Source organism: Hermetia illucens, chromosome 1, assembly GCF_905115235.1.
Source record: "Hermetia illucens chromosome 1, iHerIll2.2.curated.20191125, whole genome shotgun sequence".
NCBI lineage: Eukaryota > Metazoa > Arthropoda > Insecta > Diptera > Stratiomyidae > Hermetia > Hermetia illucens.
This window is the reverse complement of record NC_051849.1, coordinates 57609452-57630714: the sequence shown is the minus strand read 5'-3', so window position 1 is coordinate 57630714 and position 21263 is coordinate 57609452. Positions and strand designations below refer to the sequence as shown.

The following is a 21263-nucleotide window of genomic DNA, read 5'->3' as shown; positions in this document are numbered from 1 at the left end:
GCCAGGGTAAAACTGTACACGGCCATGAGAGAATGCGGTATTCCGACGAAACTAAAACTGACTAGGCTGACCCTGAGCAATGTGCGAGGCCAGATAAAAGCAGCAGATCACTCTCGAGACCATTCGACATGAACAACGGTCTGAGACAAAGAGGTGCCCTATCATGCGTCCTCTTTAACCTAGACCTGGAAGAAAGATCTGTGATGCTGGGGTAAATGCTAGAGGAACATCCTCTTTAAGTCCTCCCAACTAATGGCCGACGCTGACGATATCGCCATCGTGGAAAGAACAACCTGAGACGTACAAAATGCCTTCATCCAAATCGAGCAGGTTGCGCGAGATTTTGGGCTGCACATCAATGAAGGCAAGGCACCAAAAACCAACCAACCAATATCAAATCGCACTGGCCAAACGAGAAGAATAAAGATAGGAGACTACAGCTTTGAGACCATTGATAATTTCCCCTATCTAGGGTCGGAAACCACAACTGATAACAGCTATGGGACTGAAATCCCCATACAGTTGTTGGCTACCAAGATAGCCTAGTTCGACTTACAGGAACTGTTCTAGGGTTAATGCTCTTACTGTCAAACAATGTTCTTGCCAGTTCTCATATATTCGTCGGAGATTTGGGTTCTATTGGCCGCATTCGAGAGAACAATCCTCCGAAGTATATTTGGCCCCCTGCAAGAGAATGGACGATTCCGTAGCCTACATATCGACGAAATCTATGAGGTTGTGATTAAAATCCAGCTGAAAAGATTGCGGTGGGCGGGACACTTAATCCGCATGGATGAGCATGATCCAGCTCGGAAAGTCTATAAGGGCAATATCAATATCAAAAAAGGAAAAGAAGACGAAGCGCACCCTGAATTGGTAGAACTTGGCGCAACGCTGGGATGTCTAGAGTTCCTTACTAAGGCAGGCCTAGGCCAGACGCTGGTTGTTGCGCCGTCGATGATGATGAGTTTAGGGAAGTCGTTCCCATAGAAATTCGGAGCTTTAGGTGTGAACGACTTTGTATTTCGTTACATTACGATTCCATTTCAACGTAGCTAACAGCTCACATATGTTGATAGACCAGTAGCTTACACCAAACTACAATTTTATTTTATTATGTATATATATATTTCGGGAGCAACTTACTCCCTTCATCAGTACAAAGCTAAGTAACTTTCAACGCAACGCAAGCGCAGGTCTCATCTTCCCACTAAATTTCGTGTCAATCTGTACAGTCGTTTCTGAGAAAAGCGCGGATGGCGGACAAATAGACAGACGAACAGACCGACAGGGAGACAGTGAACCGACTCTAATAAGGTTTTGCTTTCAACAATCTATTTGACTATTGTGTTGGTGAAGGAAGCAGATGCTGCCGCAAATAGAACTGTTTGCGCCACCTTATATCGTTTCACGAAGAACTTCGAGCTAGCTACTAGCCTTTCGATGTTCCTGTGAGAAGCGTTAACGGCAGGCTTCTCATCCACAGTGATCAACAGTTGAGGAGACGGAATTAGTCCTTCACCACGATTTTCAATCTTTGAACATCCGGTGAAATTCTTTCTTCTGTGGACTATAAGGCAGGCTACCGTAACACCAGATACAGAATGCTTCATCGAACAGTAGTGAAATTATTTTTGCAACTTTTCATCGATTTTGAACGAATAGCATATAGAGAGACACTTTCTGAGGTTTGGTGCATGTCATTCGCAAAGAACCAGCGAATCAGAGTGTCTGGGTTTGATTGTAGAGGGCCACAGTCTATGCGCGACGGAATAGCGGAAAACGGTTTAAGCGTTGTCGACATAGGGTAGGCAGGGACAAGTATGAGGGGGAAGGTAGTGGAAGGTGGACATATATTTGAGCCTTATGGGTCAACAGAAGAGGGAGAAAAGAATGGGATGTGCAACTGCAAAAGAAACTCAGGAAAGTGACAAGCTGTATTATAAGTGATGTGGGAACGATGAGAGAATTCTAGCCAAATCAATGTAGATAGTATGCACATCAAGCTGGGAATTTAGAGAGCCAAAGAAAATGAAGAGAAGAAGAGAACAATCCGGTTATGACTTATGATAATCTGATGAAGAAATGTTCGTACTAGAAAGGGGGCTCCGGCAAGGAGAATATACAGAGGATACGGTAAAGGTACATGGGTTTGGCGGAATGATTCGTACTCGATAAATCAAGGAGAAGGGAACGGTGGGTATGGCACGGAAAGGGTACTGAGTAGCTATCAGGGTGCATCCACCGGTTGACTTGCTAAGTGCAGGGCAGTTTCTATCACAACGATAGACAGAAAACCCTTTGAGGAGCTCGGAATTCTGTCATCCAACCAAGATTCAGTAATCAGTAATAATCCTCCATTTTCGTCAATGTGGCCAGGCAAACATCATCAATAGCGTAACGGAGTTGTATGATATATTGGTTGTCTAACAAAACGGCGAATCCATGAAAATGGCATTTTACGAACTTTCTGTTGTGTCTTTTAAAAGACGATATCAGAAGAAGAAAACAGTTCAGACACATCCCTGGAAATCGACTTAAGTGAGACGTTTTTTTCGTCGGGAAATCGGAAGTCGGGAATATTCTAGTTTAACATCAATAAACTCAGAAAATTATCTGTGTATTTATAACAAATATATGTGAGAAAAGCAATATTTGATTGATACACAAACAAAGTAATTATTTAAGGGGGCCATCCCGTCCACTGAATCGATTTTTTTTGGCATCAGTTATATCTAGGTATAGTGTAGAATATATGGGAAAAGTGATTTTTTAATATTTGGAGTCGTTCGGAAACTATAGTGTTAAACACGTAATAAGTGATTTATGTCGATCGCCGTAATAAAGCGCATATTTATCGGCCCGAATGACATTCGAATGACTTCGCTAAAATAACAAGAATTGAAGCCAAGGCTATACATGCATTCTTTGAAGAAACCTAAGGTTTATGGACTAGGTATAGCAGATTAATGGTCAGTTAAGGTTTTATGGCTACAAATCATATTCTACTTTTTAAATGCGTTTTTCTCGAAACGGAATATTGAAAATCTGCCGCTACAATAGCCCAAAATCTACCCAACGAAATTCTTTGAAAGTTTCACGACTTATTCAGAACATATTTCTGTGGTCCGCAAACTAGGATAATTGCGATTCATTCAGTAGTTTTTTTTTTGTTCATTACATAAGCCTAGAAAAAACACCAAAAATCAAAAAAAAAGTTTAACAAGGTACCAATAATTTAGCTTTTCATATTTTTTAGTGATCCTAGTTTGCAGTCTGCAGTTAAAATGCCGTTTACTTTTTTCTTTAAGATGATGGTAGCGCCCTCTAGTGTAGCAGCAGAAAAACTTTTTTTGGAGATGGGTGTATAAATAGCTCTATATTTCAATAATCAACTATGCTATCGCACTGGAAAAATTACTGTGCATGCTCAAGATAATAATGAATATATGGTGAAAAATTTGTATTTGTATCTTTATCCAGTTCTTCACAAAAAATTTCTAAAGAAAAGCAAACAAACGGCCTTCACATGGGATTGGTGCATATCGATTGACGGGTGGGGTTCCTTGATATCCACGTTATGCTGGCAAAAGTGTATTCAACTTCGTCTCGTTCAGAGCGATTTGTAATGCAAAAAGATGATATGGAATTGATTCACTCTGGATTAGTTTGACTCTTAGTAGTATAACCCCCAGAAAAGAAAAAGTAAAAAAGCTAAGGTACTTCTCCTAGATCCTCTGAAATTTGTTTAACATCAGCAATAACTATTTGTCAAGATATATTCATCTGTAGTGAGATTCAGACCTGCGGCGGTATGTTCCAGATACTTTCCAAGAGATAATAACTTTTTTAACAAGGTCTTCAACACCCTCAATTTTGATAGTTTTCGATGGAATTACTGGTTTAATCCCAATTCAGATTTCTACCAGTCTCTCATTTTCTATAGCTACTCTTCGCTATTTTGCGTAGAAGTGGGCACTTTAGTTGGCAAGATGCTTTCGCACGAACTGCAAAAACCATTATATGTAATTGCTGCTAATATAAAAACACAACCTCTCTAGAGGCAGCTGCGGTTACCATAAAATCAGGCAGCTAACTTGAAAACATAATAAAGTATCCATCATTTAGCCATAGCCAAAATTATTTTATGAAGTCATTATTAGCATATTTCAGCGAAACGACGTGAAATTGATGGAGAAAGATGTAAAAATTCCCGCAGTATTAGATTGAGCGGCTCAAGCTAATAGGCACCATAATACCTTTCGAATCACATTCTGACAAAACCCCAAGAAATTTAATACTTCCGCACTTATGGCGAGATACGTGCTTTTGCATCATTTGTCTCCTGATGAAGGCTTGATTAAAGATTGTGGATTCGACGTAGCATCCATAATCTTCCAACCTGGTAGTTGTAATCGTGGATAGTACCGTGGTAGTGTTGCGCTCTGACATTCTCTTGGTCAGACCTACTTTTACACAAGACAAATCTAAGCGCGTCTCCTATCCGCAGAGGTGACGGTGAAAGAAGCGGAAATCAACCTTGATCTCTACGTGCACAAAACCAGTTATGCTTATTTACGTATGATAGCGTTTCTTGGCCCGATACCCTCTAAGGTAATAACACGATGTTCCGTACTGCAATTGTTGTTCTTCCGCTTTCACGTCGCCCAGCGGCAAGCAAATTGCAGCCCTTGCGTATTGAACGTTGTGGGGCGCCCTTGTTTGAATTAAAATTGTTTATTGTATCATGAATGAAGTGCTCTAACACACTTCAAGGCCTAGATCCAATATGGATTGTTGCGCCAACGATTATTATTATTATTATTATTGTATCATGCGCACTGCTGTTTTTACAAAAAATAATTTGCATAATTATGTAGGTGAACTAATTAATGCATCGCTTTGTATACAATCTCTAGAATGAAGTAGGTTAACCCCCACTGGTTGAAAGGGTTCTAAAGAAGAAGTCGCTAAGGTGATTTTTCAACATTTTATTTAGAGGATCATTGTATTGACTTTTCACTTTACGGTAACTAGTTGAGTAAGCATTAGCCCCTTTGCTTATATTTGGGGTAGTCGGAAAATGAAGCTTAGTTTACTTCTTGTAGAATAGAAAATAAAGTTTAAATTCCATCTGCATCGAACGAAATGTATAGAAGGGTTAACCAAACATTTCGGGACGCTATCTAATAAAGCCACTGGTCCAAAACGGAACTATGGCTTATGGCCGACCTATAATTTCGGAAAGACAAAAACACTTAGTACCCACTAGCCCGGAGTTCTGGTAAAAACATTCACTTGTACACAGCGCGGTGAAATATAGCGTAAAGAAAATTACTGAAGCGAGCACGTCATTGCGCTGTTCCAGCGGGTCCAAATGGATTGACTTCGACTTCAGCTTCCATCGTGGTTGTAGGAGGACAGCACCAAATTTCCGTGCTTAGATGGAAGAATCAAATCACGAACTCCACCTCCGGTCGAGTGATTCTGCACTTTATGATTCAGCTATTTTAACTGGTTTAAGCGTGTATATAATTTGCGACCTTTTCTACTTCGGTGCTTTCGAATATTATAGAGACAAAACCTGGTTTATTCGCTGACAATTTGGAAATAGTTATTACTGGTCACAGCACTAGCAGTCATGTATTTTCACACTAGAGTTTCGGTAAATTATGTCTGACGTGAACGCGTCTAACGTAAATTGTCACCAATTACGAATGGTGTATGAAATTGTTTATTCTAGAAAAAAATTCGGACCAAGATGGAAATGGCATTCAGTTCTGAATATATAATTCAAGATGCCATTTGCGACTTCTAACTGATTTGAAGGTAAATACAATGTATAAACGCCGAATATTAGAGCAAACACTATTAACAAGGTAATCAAAATTAATTTGATAAGATAACAACCCTCTATAGCGGTTAAGGCTTCCGATTAGTTTTAGCGAGTGTACATAGCCGTTTACAAACTGAAACGTTATTATCTATCTATGCATCTATATTATCACCAATCGTAAGTATTGATAACAATAAATTGGAGGATATGTATCCACCATTGAGAAGGTTGAACAAATAATTGAACACTTTCCTACAGAAGTAACCTCATATCTGCACAGGGTATGATTTTGTTTGATTTTGTTAACCGTGATAGCTCAAGTTAACTCCACAAAATACTCTGACTACTCCTAGATTTCCATGTTGAGCGGAGATCATGGAGTACATCAGGTAGTCTAAGAAAAAGCATTGAATGTCAAAAATGAAACAGTGATGTTGAATGGCCGCGTAACACCTAGAGCGTAGTTGGAGTGATGCTGATTCTCATAAAAGGACTTCCACTAATCGATCAAAAATGCAAGAGAAGTCCACCCAACTACTGGCCTATGCTGACGATATCGACATTATGGGAAGAACCACCCGAGACGTACAAACTGACTTCATCCAGATCGAGCAGGCGGCGCGAGATCTTGGGCTGCACATAAATGAAGGCAAGACAAAATATATGGTGGCAACGTCAGCAACGAAAACCAACCAACCAACAACATCAAAACGCACTGGTCAAACACGAAGAAGAATAGGGATAGGAGAATACAACTTTGAGACCGTTGACAATTTCTCCTAACTAGGGTCGAAAATCATAACCGATAACAGCTACGATGATGAAATCCGCGCACGGTTGTTGTCAGCCAACAGAGCCTATTTCAGCTTACAAAGACTGTTCCGCTCGAAACGTTTCACCATAGGGTCAAAGCTCTTACTGTACAAGACTATGATCTTACCAGTCCTCATGTACTCCTCGGAAACTTGGGTTCTTAGCAAGAAAAATTGCGAACTCTTGGCCGCGTTCGAGAGAAGAATCCTCCCAAGAATTTTTGGCCCCCTACATGAGGATGGACGATTCCGTAGCCTACACATTGACGAAATCTATGAGCGATACCATGACCGTCCGGTTGTGGATAAAATCCGGCTCAATAGGCTGTGGTGGGCGGGTCACTTAATCCGTATGGATGAGGAAGATCCCACCGGAAAGTCTATAAGGGCAATATGTATGGTTGAAAAAGAAGACGAGGCAGACCCTGCCTAAGATGGAGCGATGACGTAGGTCAGGACGCCAGACAGCTTTTAGGGATATCGAATTGGTGGACTTCGGCGCAAAACCGGGATGTCTGGAGTTCCTTATTAAGGTAGGTCTGGACCGGATACCGGTTGTTGCGCCGTTGATGATGGTGATGACTAATCGATCCGCTCTTGGTCCACGACCCTACCTCCGATGTCACAAGGCAGGTTCATCCGTTCCACGGTAGACTTTTTATGATGCATTCGCAATTTGGACATACTTCTCCGTATCCGCCGCTAGACGTTTTCCAGATCGGTCTTCGTCCACGGCAATATTTCGAATGCATAAGCCAGTAGCCAGTAGCGAATACATTCAACGCGCTTATTTTATTCTTCCCCGAGAGATGCGATCTTAGCACCAGCTTTCAATGTCGCAGGAATTCGGACAGCAGAGCATCCTCCAGATTACCAACTCGAGCATAGGTCCCTTGCAGAATTCCTAGGTACTTGCAGAAGTCTGTCTCCGTTCGTGATGACCTTTGCGGATGGCTTGGATTCGACTAACTTCTAACTGCATACGACAGAAAGTTCCTGGTTTAGTGTGTCCAGAATTTCAACTACGGGTGTCTCTTTGGAGATAGCATAGTTTCTGTAAACCCTTCAGACCGACGAATTTTCCATGGTGGATTTTCCGGTCACTCAAACCAATAACACGAAAGCGAATCTTCTGACCGTGCAATCTGACAGCCGCAACTGCACCACAATACACAAGTGATTGTAGTTGAAGCAACGACATATCAGTACACAGCCGAGATGCAATCTCATCATTGATTTGAGATAGAATTCCCGGAGTTGCTGGAGATGCATAGAGCCTGGGAATACCTGGTCTGTGCAAAAGATCCGTTTCCGAGAATTCTATACACGCTCTTTGGAATTCGTCCCGAACCTCAGCTAGACAGTGGAGAAGAGTGCTTCGGTGAGTACTGAAACTGTTGTGCGGCGTGGTGTTGTTGATGCCGCCGCCTTTGCCCCCATCGACTCTCGGTCACCAGTTTCTCCGATGACCTCAAGTCAAACATGCTCCATGATGATGGCCGGGGTTGTGTCACTGTGAGTTACAAAGCGCTAATGGTCTGCAACTCGTTTCACAGTCACGTGCGCGAATTGCTGGAAACGCTCGATGAATCTCCGGTGTAACAAGGACCGGTAAGATGTTGTACCCGCCCCGTTGTTATTTCGTGGTAGGAGCGGATGATGAAGAGGTTCATTTCTTCAATCCACTTGATCCGCTGCCTATCCGAACCAGCTGAAATGGTCGCTACAGATTGTAGCAAAACAGCTGCAGCAGGCGAAGCAATGCACCTGGTCGTCGTGGCGCCTAGACGTCGAACCGCACTGCGAGTAGCGGTTTCGACAGCCTGCTGTCCATTACGGGAGCCCGACCCAGTCACCAAGTCAGATGACTCCCGCCGAGAGTCATAGATGTGCATTTTATATCTAACTGCCAGGTTTGTGGATAGCTTCCTCAGTGAGTAATTTGCAAAACTGCAAAGCTCCTGCACCTTCTTTACGTACCCCCTGAGACGCTGTGGTGGCGTCCAGTTATTAGACTGAAGCTATCCATACCTCCTTCTCTCAGAACCGGGCTTGGGACCGACTATTATTCTATTGTCATATGGTACCCAAGGTCTTCCGAAACCCTTGCTACAACTTCATTGTGAATTCCAGCGGCGTAGGGTGCCGTAGCGGGGTGGTGGTGGTGGTGTCCCTCTTGCTGCACTATATTAATGGATTCTAGTAAGCCTGACGGAAGTAAGAATAAATATGTTATCGAGTTGACACTTGCTTCCCGCTTAAGGTCCGTCCTCATGTTCTCTGAACCGGTCTCAACCAGTATATAGCCCGCGGGATTTCTGCCAAAATGAAAAAACGCTACCATGGAAACTTTCGATGTCGAGTAGGAATCGATTTTCTATAAGCAATTATATGCAGTTTAGGAGAGATTTTCCAATGACAAAGTTGCGATCGTGATAGGTGATCTGAATATCCGGGGAAACAGGCAGTGGAACGCAATGGCTATGGTGAAGGATTTGCGGTTTTCTGCAGCATTTACCATCTGGGTACATTTCTCGAGTACAAATTAGTGTAAGGTCAGCTGGGTTTGAGTTGATCGGTGACGTACATATAAACGAATTGGTCACATTGTAGTGAATCGGAGAAAGATATAAGAGTATCTTCCGGAAGTACGAAACAAGTGAGTCTCTGAATCAGCTTCGATTGAGATCATCACTGGATGGTTGCTTGCCTTCGCTTGCGCATTGCTTCTGCATCTACCCGCAAGAGTCGATATGTTCGATACCATAATTTCAAAATTGTTGGCTTACCGTAAGTGAGCCGGCAGCAGTTCGGCAGTGAGAGACTGGTTTTTCTGATTGGAGGAAAGATATCTTGAATAGTCCTGAGAATATTGATGAGCATTAGTTCACCCTAGTCAGGGAGGTAGAAGCGGCTACAAATGTAGTTAAAAAAGTCCCCGAACCCCCTTTCCGCCCAACCATACCGAGGGGTAACCAACCTAAGGATGGGCTGAAGGCAACATCCAAAGGCCCGAATCACAGTGTTGATGCATTTCAAGGCAAATTATGTGCGCCCATGCGAACATGTATTGCTACATCCCGATTGTCGCAAATACTTGACGCGCGCATTGACGCGGTGTTTATAAACTTCGGAGACATTGAAGGTGTTCCAGCTTTACTTAACTCTCTCTTCAAATCCAGATCCATTTGACCAATGGTGAGAGAGCAAACAGATGTCATGAACGTAGTCGTGGTGTTTGAGAAAAGATGTCATTGTCGATTGAATGCCTCCACGTCCTCCAGACAAGGCAGCATGAAGACCGTCACCGATAACAAGAAGAAATAATATCGGTGACGGCATTCAAAACTGGTGGACTCCATTTTCGGCCTCAAAATCCTCCGAGATTTTACCTCGGTGCAGTACCTGACATTTTGCACCATATGTCGCTCTGATAATTTCTACTAGTTTCTCCGGAATGCCGTTCCTACGTACAGCACTCTAAATACACATAGTTACACACAGCTTTTTAGAAATCGATGAAGCCTAAGACCTAAACTCCGCACACTGTTGCAGAATGATCCGGAGGGTATTGATGCGGTTAATACAGAAGAATCCGGAGCTGAAAGCAGCCTGTTGGCCGTCAATCAAGCTATCGAGATGTTCTTTTATGCGTTCCGGGATTATTTTAGCAATTACCTTTGCAACGACAGAGAGTGCGCATATACCCCTCCAATTGTCACACACAAAACAGATCCCCCTTTTTAGCATCTTCACGATCATCCCCTTCTTCCACTCTCTGGGAAAGGTCTCGGATTTCCAAGATTTCCGTACGAGTGGCAACAGCAGATCTGCAGTAACTTTCCCTTTCCCAGAAAAGACCGCCAAGCCCAGCGAATCCACTCCGTCTGAATCCATTGATGGTTGAAACTACCTTTCCCCATGAAGTCCGTCAAGCCCAGCGAATTCACTCTGTTTGAATCCATTGATGGTTGAAACTACTTCTCTTCTGCTAGGAGGAGTAGTCTGTATCCGCATGTTACGGTGACTAGCCATTTCATCCACAAGAGGAGGAACTTTATCAGATGTGATATGGCTAAGAACCGTAGTGAAATGTTCTTTCCACCTATTGTTCATCCTCGCGGATGAAAAGTTGACCGTTGACATCCTTCACAGGATTATCGATAGATTTGCGACCATATTCAAGCTCTTTCGTGATGCGGTATACATTTCTGAAATCATTGCGACCTGCGGCATCTTCCGCTTTACTGACGAGTGCAATAGCAAATTCTCTCTTGTCACGACGTACACTACGCTGAACTTCTCGGGATTTCGCTCGGTATCGGAGATCGAGCGCATCACGGCTGCACCCGAAGCGGTTAGTAGAGCCTTCAACCCTTCCCATTCATGGATCCGCTTCCACGATTCCGCAGTCAGCTAGATCTTATGATGCCCCTTTGGGACGTGGACAACGGCCTTTGAAGCAGCCGTGTAGTGGGTATTCTTAAGCCCCAACTCACAGGCCAAGCATTACCATGACATTATTAACCGAACGGTTTCGATGTCATTCCCTTATTTAAGCAGTTTGTTCTTAATTTTATGAGGACGCAGGATGGATGTTTCTAAATTGATCATTTCGAAGATAACATAACAATCAACAGTGATTAACTCTAATTATGCTTGTCAATTACTTGTACTATGACGCAGAAAGGAATAGGGATTTCTTTTGCCATTTCCTTTTAACTATGCATGTGGAACCGGAAAAATCATAATCCCAAAAGTTGCGTCAGTCTTGGGTCTTCCTTCTTCAATCGCAGCACTCGGGTTACGAGTTTTTCTGCTTCACGCGCACTTTGCGTTCGACCTATTATTTTTTCCCATTTGATTAATTAACCAAGTCCGACGGTCATTTGGTCATCTGCTTCTGCATCTAATACAGTGCCGACCCGAAGCTACTTATCAGAATCGTCTGCTCATTGACTGTGTTGAATCCTTCCACGATGATTTGTCCCTGATCGCAGAAAGCTTCTTGAAGGTAGAGAAGCTAAGGTTATTCAGGGGGAAATTTCCTGATATATAGCGTCCGTTCGTTCATTGCACATGCCTAGGTACGGATTCGCAGAAGGAAGCACGCAACACGCTATATGAAAACTATCAGCAGCAGCTGTTAATCGAAATTAGTGTGAATCAAGACTAGAGCCCAGTAGGCCAGACTGTTACTGGACAGGACTCTTCCGGCTATAGCATAGGTTGCAAGGATAACCGCTTTTTGCATGTCCATGCATAGTTCAGCCCTAAGAACGAGCCCTTTATGTAAATTTTGCGGGGCTAATCTCGCCGGTGAAATCACGAATGGGACTACTTCGATCTTTTGTAGTTTCCAAGTCTGCTTCATATCGTCCACCAAAGGGCCGAAGTTTCCGATTTTTTCTTTCTGCTTTTCAACAGTGATTCGGTTCAACAGTACGGCTGCATTGGTGATTGAATAATCGTGAAGAATGTACCAGTTATAATTTTTTGTTGGGAGCGAAGCATCCTGAATTGAAGTTAGAAACACTTCGGTCTCATAAAATAGTACACCGTTAGTTAACCATTTGTTGGAGGCTTCGATGTCAAGGCTTCAAAACAACAGCTTTTTGATATGACCTCCGTGAATGGGTTTTTCTTTCCACATGTCAACCTTCTGTTGGACTTAAGTAACATTCGACATGGGATCCCATTCTCTGCTTTTCAAGTTCAAAGAAGATAATTATCTGCCATGATGGTAGCTTGACGTAATCGATTAGAGGATTGTTTTTCAAAGAAAAACTCACGAAGAGAATGCATTTGATTGTAGTGAAATGTTTTCAAATCTGGTGTTTGTGAGGAAGCCGATAGCTTCGTGCTCCCATTCTCTTGCTCTCGATTCGCTTCAGACAGAAGCGCCTACCTTTTGAAGGGTTGTTTCTACGTCGACTTCAGTTACGCCAGGCATGGTAATTTCGGTATAAATATAAGGGGTGGAAGCCACGCTGCTTTTAAATTGCAACGCTGGGTTCGTAGCATATTCTGTGAATGCTGTGAGTAGCTCTCCTGAAATCCCATCAGTGCATCCTCCTCCTTGCGATTCTTTAGCTTATAAATAGCTTCAACCATGTTAATATTCGTTGGCAAACCTTAATCTATACGGATATTTTTATTATCTTTGCTGTATTTTCGCCTTCCCATTGCCTCTACATGTTGTCATATTATTGATTTTGATCAGGAATTGTGTTTTGAGCTCTATTCTTTTCACAATGTTTCTTCGGAAATCATAGCTTCTCCGAATGGTTTTCTCCATTACTTCCACATAAAAGGTACTTATTCAGCGTCGACGCCACCCCTGCCGGCGGTAACTTGACGCTCTTTTGGTCCCACATTCGCTTTTCTCGTAATCCTACTCAATTTTTCCCTTCTTCTATCAGCTTTGCTGACTTCACTGTCAACTCCCCACAACAATCCTGCAACCTTCTTTGCCCTACTTCTCTTCCGTGTTTTCTCCCTCGACCACTCCACCCTATACCCCTCTTCTAACTGCAGACTGCTCCGAATCTCTGGCCATTCCTCTCCTTATGCCTTCCTTGGTTGAGTTCCTCATTGGTAATCTTGACCCGAATGACGCACCTGGCCCAATGGACTTCCAAACCTCTTCCTGCTTAACTGTAGAAAACAAATTTCCATCCCCTTGTCCATAATCTAGAACAAAAGAACCACCCCTACCTTCATTTTCATCTTAATGAGTGAAGACTCTTCTTTTGCTGTGAACGATCGACCCAGTTTTCCTCTCTCCTCTTGCTCTAAAATCCTGGAAAGATACGACAACGACTGGTTCACCGCACACTTCGGTCACATCATTGTCAAAGAGCAGTATGGTTTCGTGAAACATAGATCTACGGCTTCAAACCTTCTGGCCTTTACCAACTTCGTTGCTAAAAGCTTTAATTCACGACAGGAGGTACATGCTATATATAGTGATTTCTCCAAAGCCTTTGATACCATTGACCATAAAATTCTCCTCTATAAACTCTCTCTACTCAACTTCCCTCTCTCAATCATCTCCTGGCTTTCCTCCTCTCTCTCACACTGGTGCTGCAGATTTCTTTTCATGGTTACTCATCTCGTTCCATCTCTCCACCCTCTACCCCTACCTGGGTTTGCTCTACGCAGACGACCTTAAATTATTTGCCTCTGCCGTTGGTGTTGGTCAACAAGCTGACACTGAATGTAAGCAAATGCCACTGGATGTGCTATTCGCTTGAACCATCCCCAAAATCCTTTTCCTATTCTCATAGTGGACAACTTCTTTCACTACCTCCAAGATCCGGGTGTAATATTCGACGACAAACTTCGCTTCAATTCCCACTTCGTTGACATCATCAATAGAGCTTCCAAAATGTCTGCTTTTATCCTACGTTTCTCCTCCAATTTTACCTCAACTCAGCCCTCCTTAACACTCTTCAACTTCATTGTCAGAAACAGCCTTGAATATTGCTGTGTAGTCTGGTCCTCCTTCCGTATCCGTAACTGTCGCGCTCTTGAAGTAGTACAACGCTAATTCACCTGGACCCTCTTTTACAAAAAGAACGTTCCACGAATTGATTATCCGTCACGACTCCACACCTACAATCTCCCTTCCCTGCAGCAGCACCGCATCTTCCTCGATATGTGTACTCTGCTATTGCCTGATGGACTGCTCTGCCAATTCGGATATTACTTTCCGCGCCCCGTCTCATAACATACATAGTGCGGACATTTTTGAAGTGCCTTTCGTGATTTACTCTCCCTTCTCTCTGCATATGTAACAAGGAATTTGTTTTCTGTATATTGTCTTAATTGAATAAATAAATAAAAAGGGAGTTGTGTTGGTTGACCCCAAACTCTTCTTCTCATACTCCAAATTCACATTTTAGTTCAGTCATGATTATGGATGTATGTATGTATTTAGTATATCTAGATCACTTTTATAGGTTTACCATTAGCATAACATTATCAGGTTGTCCAAAATGTGTTTATGCATAAATTATTACTGTTTACCTGAATGTTCGGAAAGAACTTGTGTTCAATCCTATATATATTAATTATCATTTAAATGTTTATTTTATGCAGCCTATTTTATTTTATAATATTATTATTTTGCTTATTGAATTTTTCAATCCATTTACCCTTTCCAGCTTTATTGTGTCATACAGGGGTAAAAGGAGTACAGCAGAAAACAAGGCAAATCGGATTGAAGTACTGTAGCTGATTGGTTCAAGAAGCAAAGCTATTATTTACGATTACTGAAAAAGTGGATTAGAATTGGTACCCAAACTGTGTAAGTAGGCTAAAAAAATTGTATCATTCACTATATGTGTGGGGTTTTATTATTTTCACGCCTCCATCAAACTTAATGCCAACAGGTGTAGCCATTTTCGAAAAAGTGAGTATGTCTGACAGTGAGTATGTTCTCTGAGATGGTGGGAGGATGACGGGGCAGCAACCTTGTCGAACGAACCAGAACCAAGTTGGCAATGAGAGCCTCCTCTAATAACAAAATGGGATTGGACGCTGGTCAATGACCATCCTGAGTGGCCGGAAACGATCAGGAGGGGAAAGCTATCCAGTTCGAGAATGTGGAGGGGGGCGGCGGTTTTTTGAGAACTTCGATCCCTTCACTATCTTTGAACTTTGCGTTAAAAAACAACAACAACGTTCTAACCTTATGTGAAAGCAACGTGCATTTTGCCCGTTTAATATTCTTGAGTTGAGAGAAGAGAGGCCAATTGTTAAGTTTTTTTCGTAAAATAAATAAAATTCATCACTCCAAGGTAAGGTAAATCAATATCGGGAGGGGAATTAGAACATTGAAAGGAGTAGATGAAGGAACATGCATATTATTAAATGTATTCTCCTTTCAGATTGTCCCTGGACAAGGGTAAGGAAATGTTGCATATGTTGCAAAGCCGTGGACACTACACTCTACAAGGTGGCACCGGAAAACGCTGTACTTACTTTGACTTGCTGGCCGTGATGCAGTAAGCGAATGCTCCAATCAAACCTGAGTTCGCACGACGGCTCATCTGAAGTGGGTTTAGTCACAAAACTTTACCAAGGGTATACTAATATCATGGCAACCGGGAGAGTCTTCTGAATCTACATTTCTCTGGAGGAGAGGAGGAGGGAACTGAGAGCTTCTAGAGTCAATCACCAATGACGAGTTGGTAGAGATCTGCGCTAGGATAGGAGATAACAGAGCTCAGAGTCTGGATGGCGTGCGAATAGGGCCCTTAAGCTTGCCGTGAAGTCTAGACCGAGCATGTTCGAAAGGATATTTCCTGCATCATGGAAGCGACAGAAGTTAATACTGCCTAAGGGTGGTAAAACTCCAGGTGAGCCAACCTCCTACAGACCTATTTGTCTTTTGGACACTATAGGGAAAATGCTAGGTGGAGTAAACTACAATAGATTACCCCCGGTTGTTGAGAGCCATGGAGGCCTCTCAGAACGGCAGTATGGGTTCCAGATCAACCATTGATGCCATCAAATTGGTTACTGGCTTGGCTGAAGATGGAATTCGAGGGTAGTACTAGCAAATATTGTGTGGTAGTAACCCTGGACGTGAAAAATGCATTCAATTCGGCCAAATGGAATCTAACATGCAAATCTCTAGCGAAGGTTGGTATTCCCGCATATCTTGCAGCTATTGTCATCAGCTATTCACAGGAACGGAACTTAGGAGTACGTTGTCCCTGCCGCAAGTGTGGCCCTGGCAAGGATGACACCGAACGTGGGAGAGCTACGGCATGCTTCCAGGTTGCTTGCGGGTAGGGTAGTTTGATCCTGCTCTATGCAGCTCCAGTTTGAAGAAAGGCTCTGCAGGTCACATTTAGCGCTAACAAGCTGAGGGCAGTCCACAGAAGAATAGCCCTAAGGGGACTGTCTCAGATGATGCAGCATTCGTCATCTCGGGAATGATACCTATCGACATCTTGGCAAATGAGATGACGAACATAATAAATGCGAAGTCTACCTCGCTTTTTGGCGCATACGAGGAACGCCGAAAGGAAAAGATCGCTAAATATATAACAAGAGCATTAGAAATGCTTGGAAAAGGGTCGGTGGACACACAGGCTCCTCCCTGCCATCAAGCAGTGGTTGGAGAGACGGCGCGGTGAGATTAATTATAATCCTACCAAATTTCTCATGGGGCATGGAGCATATCGCCAGTACCTGTTCAAGTTTAAACTAGATATTTCACCCGATTGTCCAAACTGTAATGGAGTCCTAGAGGACCCAAAGCACGTTTCCTTCCACTGTCCAAGATTTGTGGAAGAAAGGAAGAACCTAGAGGAGACCTTAGGAGAGGTGCTCGTAACAGGAAATCTGGTGCGAAGAATGCTAGTCGTCAGAAAGACTGGGATGCGATCAACTCCATGGTCGCATCTATCCATAGCAAAGTGCGAAAGGCAGAGGGGACTAGAAAAGCGCAGTTACGTACGCCATCTTTTGTTTTTCTTCTCATGCTTGGCGATGCCCTCGATATTGCCTTGCCTGAAGGATGTGGAGGAGTTTGAATGGCCACAACATATTTTCTCAAACACCTACACTTGCTCTCCCATCAAGTTCTGGGTCTTGTCCAAATGGCTGCGGATTTAGAGAAGAAGGATCGAAATGAAAATAAATACCAGCAAAACCGAAATTTTTAATCTAATGGGTTATCGCACTCTCCCTATGGGAGCAGCACATAAAAAGTAACCACCTTTGTTACTGAAAAGCCCCTAGCTTCTATTAGAAATAAAAAATCTTTGTAGGCATTATCGGAAAAATTAGTCTTTTTTTTGGTTTTCTTACTCTTAGTCTTTCCCAAACACGTTTGAGAACGGAGAATTGAATAGTCACTTTAATCTGAATGGCTATATAATATGTGTGCGTCTTAAGATGTAGTAAAGGAAAATCTTACTCGCTGGACATAGTAGTCGCAATCGTTCAAGCCAGGTTGAGATGACGATTAAAATTTCCTCAAAGTAGAATATTTTCTGCTTGGCGTAAGTTGAAATAAAGATGAAAACCAAATGCATTGCTAACGAAACTTTTCCACGGTTAGAGGTCTAAGAATTACCACCTTCGGCTATCCAACAAGAACTTCAAGCGGTTTTTTTTAAGTGACGGCCATTCCCTGGTGCTGGACTATCACATTCGGGTAGAGATGACGACCTTTCTTCATGAATCTTGAAAAACTCGCCAGGGAATATTGAAGGGCATTAATTAGAAACTTCGACCATTCCCCCGGACGGACACGGTGAGGCCTGCCTGACAGTAAAAACTAGAAGGCAGACCTCTGACCGTAATGAACTGATAGCTCTGGTGTTGTCGTTGCGACATGCTAGAGTTCTTGTATCATGGTAAAACCCGAAACATACAAAAACAATTTATTATTCGCTGCCAGGAAAGCAGGACCTGCTGAATATAAAACTGATCAGGCTACTGTAGATGATATTACGACAGAGCTTGCAGATGGTCGTAAGCCATTTGATGGTCCGGTGAAGGACATTAAGGGTGCCTTTTATTCCACGATGATAAATAACAAAAAAAATGGAAGGAACCCTAGAAACTACTAGAATAAATAATTTCACATCTTCGCCCGCCAGCCGAGTTGGTTGTGCATCAGCATCTCGCTCTTATTGGCCCGGGACAGAATATCGCTTGGTTATGGATGTTTGTGCTCGTCTCTGTAATGGCCCGTTGATGTAAGCTTATCACCTGCACAGCATTAAATGTGATGATAATGACACTGAAACACAATCTCATTGAAGATCAAATAAGAAGGAAAAGGACAACATGGAAAAGAAATGGTATTGATATCCTGTACTCCTTATAGGGTGGGCACAGGACAAACAAAGTTTCTTCCCTGCCTATTGGGGGAAGCGCTTCCTAAGAACGAATATATTGATGAAAAATCCAGTCTATGCTGTAGTCTGATATAACTAGAAGCGATATATATTCATTTATATCACAACGTTTAAAGGTTTAACACATTTAACACAGTCGACGCTGTAAATAGGAGAAAGTCGAAGAAAAAGTAAGATACGTAGGTTTAACTGGAGGACAGACCAAATGGGGCAGTTTATTCCCTCTTTTTTCGGTCCACGGAGCCCTCGTTTTTGGGTAGGCACCCATATTTAAAAAAATATAAACAGCAAAGACAGTTTTACGGTTTCTTACCAGGGCAAAGGCAATTCGATGTTTACCTGCTCAAAACCCTTCTTCAGGATATTAAAACTTTTGGTCCAGTTGAATACTAGGGCACGAAATCGATAAGCACACCTGGTCCACTGGTAATTACCCAAAATTGTTTGATCTTTGGTTTCTATGGAGTACTTACACGCTTCGGCTGAACCCTTCAAAGGAACCTACGATTGGTTCAACACGTGCCCATGTGCCCACCTCTATATGTAAGGTACATTTCAAGTAAATGTTGAACTTCTAACTTCTTTTTTAAGTTAAAGCTCTTACCTACCCCAGAGTATACATTGGACGTCACAAACCGTCAAAACCATCGGATGCGGCCAATTGAACTTCTACTTATTTGCAATACCAAAAAACTCAATATGCCACGCATAATAGCATTTCGACTCTCGGCATTCGTATTATTCTCGACGATATCTCCACAAATTGTCTACATATGTCCATTTAAATTTATCTGCAATTGCATCAGAGATTCCTGCTCCGAGTAGTGTTTTTCGTTTTTTCCTATCTTCAATTAGGGCTTAAATATATTAAGGTCTAATGAACTATTTTTCCAATAGTAACGAAGAATAACAGAATTCCTGGATAGTGAATAATACTCACTCCACAAAGCCACTTTAAAATAAAATAAATTGCGGGCAATACTTTTAATTAAGAAAACTTGTTCCCAACACTCGACATTATTCAACAAAACGTTACGACGTAGGAAACGACCCCATATCTGAACAATACTTCGCCATTAAGTGATAAGATCGCAAGCAGATAAGAACTTCTGAGCAATTTAGTCATTGTTCAAATGCAAGATCATGGCGAGGAACACGTTTCAACTAATTAACACTAATTAAAGACATCAAACTCCCCCAAATGATTTTCCACTCACCTCATCAACCGGGAACTCGTAGCATTCCGCAATTTTCTGGTACAGCTCACGCACGCTGGAAAAGCCGGTAATTAGTCCCGTGGGACTCCCATGAGCAAGCTGGCAATGGAAAACCAATTGAGGTTTCGTAACGTTCGACTCGTAATGAGCATTGGATGAGCGTTTTTCCGGAGGAATGGGGGCCGACCCGTTCGTCGGGATCGATGGAGGAGGACCTCCTGACTTCACATTATTGTTGTCGTACGGTGGCGGCGGGACACGGGCTGGGACGGTGCTGTCGTTTCCAGGCTTTCCTAGAGGCTTCTTGTTAAACAGCGGCATCACGGTTTTCACGGGATATTAGCAATTGTATTCACGAACTGAAAAAGAGCACTCACTGATGTCGCGACGATCGTCTTGGGCTGTACACCTCAGCAAAGATTCACTGCTGAAGATAAGACGTTATCGGGCACGATTCGAGCGAGGGAAGTCGGCAGAAACTACAGTCGAGCGGAGATAAAATTTTTTATTCACTATTGCCGTGCAGATAAATTTTCTTATTATTCAATTTTTTTCTATGAATTTTCTGGATCAGCTTGCGATTTTTTTTCTTCCGTCTCTCAGTCGAGTTCAGACCACGTCACATTGTGCGTTTGGAAACTGAGAATTTTCGTTAGCTTCCGGGGTCACTATAATCGAGCTTGACTCTGGAGCACTTGGATTTCTATCTTGAAGAAATTTTCACTGGATATTTTCTTTGCGGGTCGAAGAAAGTAAGGGAGGCGATTCCGATGGGAAAAACTAATTTGCAGTCGTCAGAACTTGTACGGGCACTGACGACGAGAAGTGAACCGAGACGATAGCTGACATTTAAGTCAACCGGTGGAAACGCGATTCGATTCTTTCCCAGGTGAAAAAACGTTCAAGCGGGTACCTACGATCGCGCACTAGCAACACCTGAGACGTGAGTACGAGTGCAGTGCAATGTGGGGCTGTGTGGGGCCGTCGATCACGAGTTCAGTGCTCGCGCAACGAGTCGCTCGAAGCTTGTTAGGCAGCTACTTGCTCGTTACTACGGTACCTGTATAACCTGCACCGGAACCCGCTGCTTCCCGGCGCTCAAGCCATGCTAGCCACTGCGAACGGCGGAATCACCTCGCTCACCTGGTGAAACCACTCGGCGGAGAAGCCCCCACGAGATACTCGTAGAGTCGTGCATATGAAGGCAGCGGCGTTCCAATCAGCCTGTTACACTTATACGTATGTAGATAGCTAAATCTGGTCTGAAATCTGAAAAAAATAAACGTATCTGCTTGCTAATTACTATGAGCGCGGAGTCTGGATGAAAGTTCTTTCTGAGAAACGTTGGCTGGAACTGTGGTGAAGGTGAAACCTCAGATAGTCGGAGAGATGCGTTGTATGGAGCAGCATTTTATGTACATGAATTTGTCCATAGGAATGAGTAGGGGAGAAACGTGTACAGGTGGAAATCAGTTACTTTTAGCAACGGGGCCATACAAATAGGAGTTAAGAC

At 42.8% G+C, this 21263-nt stretch overlaps 1 protein-coding gene across 1 annotated transcript in view; it reads right to left on the bottom strand.

The window, feature by feature from the left end:
- The window catches only part of LOC119652240 (PDZ domain-containing protein GIPC3), a 59002-nt gene extending 38117 nt beyond the window's left edge, over nucleotides 1-20885 (bottom strand). Inside the window, exon 1 of the mRNA XM_038056218.1 lies at nucleotides 19751-20885. Coding sequence (XP_037912146.1) covers nucleotides 19751-20071 — 321 coding nt within the window. The 5' untranslated portion in view covers nucleotides 20072-20885. The remainder of the gene's footprint in view (nucleotides 1-19750) is intronic.
- Between the last annotated feature and the right edge of the window lie 378 nt (nucleotides 20886-21263).